General features: G+C 32.7%; 1 protein-coding gene across 1 annotated transcript in view; it reads left to right on the top strand.

Moving 5' to 3' along the window:
* The window catches only part of LOC117179685 (heparan sulfate 2-O-sulfotransferase 1-like), a 43,284-nt gene extending 37,178 nt beyond the window's left edge, over positions 1 to 6,106 (top strand). The window contains exons 3-4 of the mRNA XM_033371710.1: positions 3,659 to 3,816; positions 5,378 to 6,106. Coding sequence (XP_033227601.1) covers positions 3,659 to 3,816; positions 5,378 to 5,589 — 370 coding nt within the window. The 3' untranslated portion in view covers positions 5,590 to 6,106. The remainder of the gene's footprint in view (positions 1 to 3,658; positions 3,817 to 5,377) is intronic.
* Positions 6,107 to 9,831: the final 3,725 nt, after the last annotated feature.

Below are 9,831 nucleotides of genomic sequence, written 5' to 3'. Positions count from 1 at the left end.
TTAATGAATGAGATAGAATTTCCAGGAAAATGTATTATTAAAAAAAAAAGAAGTTTACCAGATAGATATAGTGTACTTGCATATTTATCGAACAATTCATTTAAATTCCGTAATTTTGGTAATTATTCATATTCCCTTTTATTTTGATTGCATTTTGTCGACCACAATTTATGATCCTTTGTAACATAAATTTTATCTCAGAAACCGATTCTTTTTTTCTACGGACTATATTATTGCAATGGTAGGATAAACAAGCCAATAATAAAAGATTATTTTTACAACTCTCAACTCACAACTCAGATTTTACACACCTGTAAATCATATGCAAAGTAACTCATTGCAGTCGATAGGACAAGAATAATATTTGCGCGTCCGCACTTGTAATATAGTTACTTTGCATAACGGCAGATAATGTTGCGCATGTGCACCTTAGTAACAATGAACTTTTACACAGCGGAAGAGTTGATGATCATGTTACAGGGCTCCCATTGTAACTGCTTCAGAGCACTCGTCTATGTTTTCGCCCTCACTTCGCTTGTCCGCTATTTTGCCTACTTGCGTCAGAAATAGATATTCAAACCAATTGTATCATCTCTACAGAATCTTTTACAAATCAGACTATTGTGAGAGATCATGTATTATTGCACATGAGAATTTTTGTTTATGTGTGGGGACCATAAATATTATCAACGGACTGCGAGCGCTAAAGCAAATTCTCAATATTCAAATCAATAAAGTAAAGAAATAATGGGCATTCCCGTTCAGCTGTCCAATAGAATATACTTTCATAACTGAGAAAATTTAAGTCTCACAGGTATCAACTGGGTTTTCTAAGCAAGATATATGCAACTCAAGTAAAATTATTTACTCTAAAGTTAAATGCATTAAAGATACGTTTAGATCAAGTTTTCATAACAGAGAAAAGAAAAGAAACATCAATCACATAACTTGGAACAACAGGTTTCCATATGGTTTCAGAAGCTTTTACGCGTTAAGGATAGAAGTACAGAGATGATACAGAATTCAAATATTGTATGTTTTAAATTAATTATAATATCAATTCCAAATTCTTACGCCTTTCATGTTATTCCTAAGAAAAAATTAAACAGAAAGTCGTAATCATTCTCAAACCTTTTTTTTTTTGCCCACGACAATAAAGAGCTTTAATAATCTAATTTTATTTTAAAATATTTTCTATTGACTGGTCATTGTGTAACAAAAGTTAGAGGCCTTTAACATTAGGTATACTAGCTTACTATGTTGGCATTGGCACGTTTCGAACTAGATCTAGTTCCTTCTCAAAGTGCATGATTTTATCGACTGTTCAATACAATACGATATCAAGTTCGGATGATTTTTGATTGATCGATTTTGACATTTTGACTTTTGTTGATGAAATAAACAAAATTAGGCCGCCCTACTGTTATGTCTTCAAGAAATATGAAGGTATTTGTGTAATTCGAGAATTACCTTTTGACGATTGCATCAAATCACATGTTTGCGGACTCACTCATTCAGAAAAAAAATGGATTTTACTTCGGTGTCTATGTTTCATCATCGTCAGCGTCTATAAGCACAACAACTTTCGAAGGAATTATCTTATTCGATTGCGTTTCGGTCAACTTTTTTAGGGTTTAATAAGAAAGAATAAATTCGTTAACTAGCCATTTTTGACCAACGGTACTCGTTTCATCCATCTTAAACATAAAACCACCACAAACCACCTAAGACCGTTTTTAACCGTTCCAAAGGCCTAAAGCATACCTTTCTTGTAATTAAGTATTCAAGTTTCAGACTTTTCACGTCGTTGTGGCTTCATTTTCAAAAATTCGAAATATATTATAGATTCTGTTGGAACGATCCATGATTATGTGCATGTTCTTCGGTTTGGAACAACTATGAAAAGTTTATAATTCTAACGAATTTCAGGTGATACTTGTTGTTATAGTCGACTATAATCATAAGAAATAAGTCATTTCTATTAAATTTAAAAAAATATATGACCGAAGGAAAAATTGTTTTAAAAAAATCCTCATAGAAGTTGTAGGGCTGAAAAAGAACAAACTATTCCAAAGTTAGCATTATCAACAAAAAATTTGTTGAATTATGTCGTGATAAAAATTTGAAATAAGAACTCCGAAGCCTTTTATTGTATGAGCTGGTATAAGTTTAAGAGTTGCATTGAAGGAAAAGAGAACGCCTTTTTTCTATTGGAAACAAAAAAAAAAGAAGTTTTTGAAACAGAGTTATGGAAACAGAGTTTCGGTTAGATTGGTTAATTAGATAGAATATTATTTTAGAAGCCTAATACGCGCCCCTCACATGTAATGAGGAGGTTGTTGGTTCAAACTCAGACCGCAGTGGATTTTTTAGAACTTATTATTCTCGCGTTTTTAATTAATTTCCCATAATAAAAATTGATTATGATATAGTAGTTGTTCTACTTATCAACCGTACAATACAGAGACCTCTGTCGTACAAACATCAAATAACCACTGGCATTAGGCCTCTAAAATAATATTCTATCTAATTAACCAGTCTAACCGAAACTCTGTTTCTGTAACTCTTTTTAAAGAACTGGAATTTAACAACTGGCCTTAAAATAATAACATCTATGAAAAATAATTTCGATAGAAATTAAGGAAGTACAAGTTCTAAAATTTTCATTGTTGGTGCTGCGGTGGCGCAATTGGTAGCGCCCCTCACATGTAATGAGGAGGTTGTTGTTTCAAACCCCGCTGTGAATTTTCTAGAACTTATTTTTCTCGCCTTTTCAATTAATTTCGTATAATAAAAACTGATTATGATAATAGTAGTTCTTCTACTTATCAACCGTACAATGCAGATAACTCTGTCGTACAAACATCAAATAAACACTGGTATTAGGCCTCTAAAATAATATTCGAAAAAAAGAAGGTTTTCAAAGGTATTTTCTTTAAAAAAAAAGTTTGAAAAACTTTTTCGAACAATAAATTTTCGTGATAAGAATTTTGTAATTCTTTTACAATATATAAACCTTTAGAATAATGTAGATTAAGTGATAGAATAATATAGACAAAGATTATTGTAAAAAAAACACAATAATCTGGCTCGAGCACCTTCTCCCATCATAAAAAGTACATATTGTATTTTATACACCTGGTGCATAGATTGGAAGTCGTGCCTTCGATGAACCAAATGCAGCCACCCTGAATTATAAAGTATATAAAGCTGACTGTTGCAATCCCAAAGTAGCAACCAAACTTCCTCGGAAAATATGTATTCTGTATACCTTGTGCACAGATTTGATGTCATGTCCTAGAAATACCGTCTTTAAGGACATGAATGTAGTCGTAAAAACAAACTTCTCAGAGAAAAAGTATTTTGAACACCCATTGCACGGGTGAGATATCTTTTCTTCGAGAAACCGATTGCAGAAATTCTAAAGTACTCGTAAAACCAAACCTCCCTTACTAGACGTATTCTTTACAGCTTCTACATCGGTCGAGTATTCTGAGAATTCTCCGTTCAAGTTGGAAGCACTCAAGGTGGTTGCAGAGTATTAATATCGGAATCATCTACATATAGTGCAACTTAATTTAATTTAAACGACTGTAATTAAAATTTACTAACAACGAAAATCATGCTATTTCATTAATGTTTGCAATAATAATTTTAGGGAAGTCGGTAATAAATGGGCATTGGAAGAAGCAAAGCGCAATCTTCAAAGGCATTATCTTCTAGTGGGAGTAACGGAGGAAATTCCTGAATTTATACTAACTCTTCAAGCCATATTACCGCGCTTTTTCAGAGGAGCGTATGACATATTTATGCACAGTAAGAACTGCTTTCTGTACTAAAAATAATTATAACTATATACGTATTGTAGCTGTGTAGTGAGAAAATTTACGAACCAATTAAAATAATTACGTCTAAGCGCATAGTCGTATAACATACATTAGAATATGAAATATAGGGTACTAGTTTTTTTTATGTGTTGACAATCATGTGTGTATGCATGTATATAGGACGGTTCTTAATGTTCACTTACCTCATATAGGTAAAAAAACGACTCTCGAGCTTTGGTGGTTCAGGACCACATGTTTGATTTAAGGTGTTCGATCACTGAGGATCCTTCTGGAGATTTTTCAATATACTTTTAATGACGTTCTGGTGGCTCGGATTCCACCTTAAGCGGGATTTCCTCTTATTCACGTACTTGGCGGCAACCCAATACCTAGATCGTTGATTGGATTACAAAGATTTTTCCGCGGCTGATGATATATACCGGGGCTGCCGTGTGTAGAATAATCAATTAGTATAAAAATCCAATCTCAAAAAATATGCGTTCTACATATTGGGCTGTAAGCGTTTTAAGCCTGATAGAAAATTAGATAAATGATATATAATACTTTTCTAGTAACATAACTTTCGTCCAAACTGAAGATCATAAAAGCACCCACATCCTTCTATCACGCAATATTGCGTCTCCAATATTAGACGCTACGCTGGTCGAAGTGATTGAACCCTCCCTACATAGGCTTTACGTACTAAAATTCTACGGTACGCGTATAGTAGAAATATAACGCCAGAAAAGATCATAACAAGGTCTTGAAGGCTGACAAAAACCCGTTCCACAGACAAATCAGTGGAGCTCAAAAACAAAAGCTCATATTCGAAGTTTCACTATTGTAATACATGGCGGATTATTGAGAAGCAGTTTAATGGAAAAATAACAAAAACATTTCATTTCACAAAAACATTTATTTCAAAAGAGATCGTATGTGAGACATTCCGAAAGTGGATGTTCTCAACTTCACAACCTCTGACGTGCCTGAAATGACAAAGAGGGCCAAAAACTGGTGAGCTCCTGGCACAGAAATAAGGCAGAACTTTTGGTACGAGTACCTTAAGTGAGTGCACGGCTCATTAGCTAGGTGCCATGAGAACATGCTCGATCAACCAGACTTGACGCCCTCTTTTATGATAGAGATTCTCACTTTACATGCTTTTGAAAAAACTAAGGCCCAGAGTTGATCGGCCTTTTATCTGATAGCCTGTCTGCCAACTAACATACAGCATCTCCTACAAAGTTTAAGCTCACTTTCAAGCTAAAAAAATCCTGACATTGATTATAAACCAGCCTTTCTCTCGATACGCCACGATTTAAATTTTCACTTTTTTTTTCTTGACATTTCCCTTCTAAATTCTATTCTCGCCTTCAATGATTTTACTTCGAAGTATCTTAAGAAGTGGACTTCTTCATGGTAAATCCAAGGTTCATGAGATTTAGGTATCTGGTTCTAGAATTAAAATACTTTCTTTAATAATTTGAGGCCTGAGTAGGTTGTGTGAAGACTAAAAATAACACCTACTTATTAATATAACTTTTTTTCAGATAATAAATCTCATTTGAGGCAAACGACGCAAAAAGTAGATCCTCTTCCGGAAACTATAGAGAAAATCCAAAAATCACAAGTTTGGAAAATGGAAAATGACTTTTACAATTTCGCTCATGCTTATTTTCATAATATCAAAAAGAGACTCATAAACGCTTCTATTCAAGATGTGAATCAGCGATTTATGTACGAAAAGATACGACCAAAATAAATTCATTTTTAAGTCTTTCAGAAAAGAGATAAGAAGGTCAGTAAAGAGGGGGCTCCTGAAGTAGGAGCCTCATTCTTAGAGTAAAACTTTTTCTGTCTGTTCAGCAACAGAGGAACTTTAAAAAATAAAAACTCCAAATTATTACTACTTTCCTTTATGATAGAAAAGTTTTATTTACTGTTTCTAATGCTAATGTTCTAATTTTTCAGTAATATCCAAAAATTAAGGAATCGTTTTATTTTGCGTAGACTGAGACCATACAATTGTTGTTTTTTCAGCATTATTCTTTTTTCCCTTATTTTTGTAGCTTTATAATCCAGTTGATCTTGGGCCTAGAGCCCGATTAGGAAATATATGACTTTACAAAAAATTGTTCTTGTCTTCAATTTCTGTAATAAGACATGAAACTTACTGTGACAAATGTTGTTAAAAGAATAAAAGTTTTGTATACTTGAAGCGTTTGCTTATTCAATAATTTATAGATCGTAACCAATTGCAGTTGAGCCATCAACTTTTAGATGAAATTTGTTTGTTATAAAATTACTTTATTTCTATGAAAAATGGTATATTTCTTATAAAAAGTGCGGGTAGGTATATTGTACGTTAGAACGTTTTTATAACTTCGTGTGCTCACAAGCTATGCCATTGTTAACCAAAATAAAATTACCCCGACAAAAAATACCCTATATGTACTCCTTCTAGCTGGATTGCATAAGTGAGGGGTTTGAAAAGCAAAAAATAAAAATAGCACAATGTCGAAAAGTAAAAGAGGTATGTAGTAGGAAAGCATAGGAAAAGTTAAAAAAAAAACAAATTTCCAAAAAATAAGTTTTTAAGAAAAGTATTAAAAATGAGAAAAGGGAAAACAAATTTGTGCAAAATGGAAGTAAAGAAGAAGTGACAGATATTTAGAATTTCTAAGTAGTAGGATAAAATTAAAATGGGGTTCGGTAGCCGATTCAAGTGACAGGTACGATTCATACTAATACGCAAACACGTACAAAAGATGTAACGGCAAGCACGCCAAATATACACAACCAAGTTTGCACTTCGCCCATATAAGCGAAAATCATACTGTCTCCCAATACAGAAAATACTTCAGGCAATTGGGAAATAATAGACGAACATAGTTTTAGACTAGAAAATCAGGATTTACAAACTAATAGGAATACATAAAGAAAATAAAGCCAAAAGAAAAGAACCTAACAGATTCAGAAAACAAATAACGATCAGAATCAAATCGTTTTGAATTAGAAGAAATTATTGGAAAATAAAGAGAATGAATGGAGAGAGAGAGTGAGTGGAAAGAGCTAGAGTATGATGTGCAAAGTTGCGTAAAAATAGAAAGATAAGAAAAGAAAGAGAATCGATAAACAGACATTCGCTGTAGATTTGTTTTGAGAGAATAATGTAGATTTTGTAAGCGGCGCCGATTAATTAGTTGTTTACGTGGAAAATGAAAGTGGCAAGTTAATAGAACCCGAAATAATACAGTTCATTTTAAAGAAACTAATTTATTTTTAAACTTGCAGAGACACGCTTTAGCTCAAAGTTTTCAAAACCAGTACAGACGCAATCAACAATAAGCAGACCACGCATATTAATTACAGCAGCTCACTTAAATTCAAGATTTCTTGTAACTGATTCGCAAGAAGTTCCAACAACGTTATTTCTTTTTCAAATTACATCAATCTGGCCCTTAAATTTTACAAATGATACGGAAGACAGTCTAAACTTTGTTTGAAATGATACGACATTTTAAGATGATGTTTTGAGTTGGTTTCAAGTAAATAGAGACATTTGAGAGAATTCAAAATAGAAGATTTTCTTTGGCCCGGAATAAAGTTTCAAGTAATCTACTATTATTTTCTGATACACGTGAACAGCCACTGTGTTACTATATGTGCTAAGTTATTAGATACGATTGCAATACATACGTGCTTGAGCTCTTCATCTTTTTTATAATAAATGACCACAGTGAATTTTGTAGCTTGTTCGTTATTCCAGTGGAATGATTGCGCTGCATTCTGAATCATGAAGCATCGAGGCAAATCAAAAACCCTCGAGCCAATAAATTTTTCTTAAGGTATTTGAAAAAAGATAGATACTCCTTTGAAATAAAGTGATGAGTTTTTAATTTCAACATCCTTTCACAGAAATCATCTAGGAATTCATCAGTATCCATTACCAAAGTCTTCAGATTACATCTTTTGGTCTATAACCAAATTTCAAATCTCACTTCATTAATACATAAAATGTGCGTCAAAAGTTTTTTGATGTTGTCTTTTAAGTTTCCAGTACCTAAACAGTTTTCCCACTCTCCTAAATGAAAGAAACTTGAAGAGTTAGGACATACGACACAATTACGAGGTCTGAGTTTTGTAAATTTACTTACAAGCATGGTTCGATAAATTCGATTTGAAATAAAATCTGCAAGTAAAATATGAGTATATTCCAGTTTCTTATATTCTTAAAAATTATCTTCTCACTACTAATTTTTAAAGCATATTCTTAAATAATTTTACACTGAACGTAATTCACGCCTTGTTATTTGACCCTGAAAATGCCGAGAACAGTTATTTTGGTAACATATAATATTACTTTACTTTAAAAAACTGTCACTAAACTTTGCACAAAGATCATGGCGTGAACGCGCTAGTAGAGATCGCGCGCCATCCGCCATATCATAGCATCTTGTTTACGAATCGTTCTATTACTCAAAGACGAATTAATCAGCCATTCTCAAAATTCGCGGCCTTATAGAAAAAAAATTCAGCTTTTTAAAAAAATGATTTTGAAGAAAAAAAATTGTCGAAATATGAAAAAAGTCAAATTTATTTTTGATTTTCAATAATTATGTTCAAATTTTGACTTTCAAAAATTGTTATGACCACCAGAAATCTGGTAAAAAAATCTATCAAAAACTTTTGTAGTCAAATTTTGTTCAATGCAATAGGAAAAAAGTTACAAATGTTTGAAAGTAAGGCTTCGCTTAAAAACCCCAAAAATTGTACCTCCTCCACTTTGATAAATAATTATCAAAATGAATTAATTTTTGGTGAGAGGAGTACTAACTAATAGGAGTAAAATTGAGCCAGTTTGCAGCCTGATCGGACAACTTTCATTTTCGAGGTGGGTTCACTACAGAAATTATACCCCACATGCTGGCTTACTTTTCTGGTCTTCGTCGACTAACCTCCAATGTAGCACTTTGAACTTTCCTTTTAACGCCTTTTACCTTACGAAACAGCCTCTCCCTACACCCCCCTCCCTACATTCACTTCCTTCTGTCACCTTTCACCTCATCACACCTCTACACCCGTCGCCAAAACCAAAAAAGATAGCACATAACAAAAAAGTGTACTTTACCATTCTGTTCTGGAAACGGAAGCCAACATAGATTGAACAATTATTTGAGAAATTAATGCCACGACCTACCTTCGTCTGGTAAGTAAGGAATACTTATGCAAATTTTCGAATTAGATATATAAGTCAGAAATTTTCGGACACAAGTGGGAAAAAGAGTTAGCAAAATCTAAAATTAGAGGTTATCAAATTAGCATTATGGATCAGGAACATTAGAAAAATAATAGGGACATAGAAAAGACTTCAAATTACGGTAAAATAATAATGAAAATTTAAATGTGAATATCAATGGCAAAATCTACAATGTGTAAAAAACCAGTGCAACTCACTCATACATCGCCAAAAAATGTGAAGATAAGGTTATTATGTTAAAATATGAAATCAATAAACCAATAAAGAATACAATAATGGTCGCCCGTTGTCAGAAGTTAAAAATAATACGTCTAGTTCTAATTTCAATTAAAATTGGACATGTTGAAAAATATTTCTTATTTTGTTTGGTACCTGTTTTTAGATTGATAGATACATTAAGCACAAATATTTGAGAGAAAATAGGCTTACATAAAATGGATTATGAAATAAAGATTTGGTAGTTACCAGAATTACAACAAATTAAATATGGTATAGAATCGAATCTAGTAGAAACATGAGAGCTGGTAAGAAAAGTTATCGAGAAAATTAGTAATAAAAAGAAAGATGAGAAAAATTTTAATTTAGGTAAAAAGTCACCTTGCGATGTCAAGTGACTTATGAGCAAAAGAATAATCAACGAATCCTGGACAGGAGTGGTTCCAAAAATGATAGGACCATTGCCAATGTCAAAATCGTGAATCAATACATACTAAGTTTTTGGATATGTTTACGAAGTGGTGCAGA

This window comes from Belonocnema kinseyi, chromosome 9 (assembly GCF_010883055.1).
Source record: "Belonocnema kinseyi isolate 2016_QV_RU_SX_M_011 chromosome 9, B_treatae_v1, whole genome shotgun sequence".
Lineage (NCBI taxonomy): Eukaryota > Metazoa > Arthropoda > Insecta > Hymenoptera > Cynipidae > Belonocnema > Belonocnema kinseyi.
This window is presented reverse-complemented; position numbering and strand designations above follow the sequence as displayed.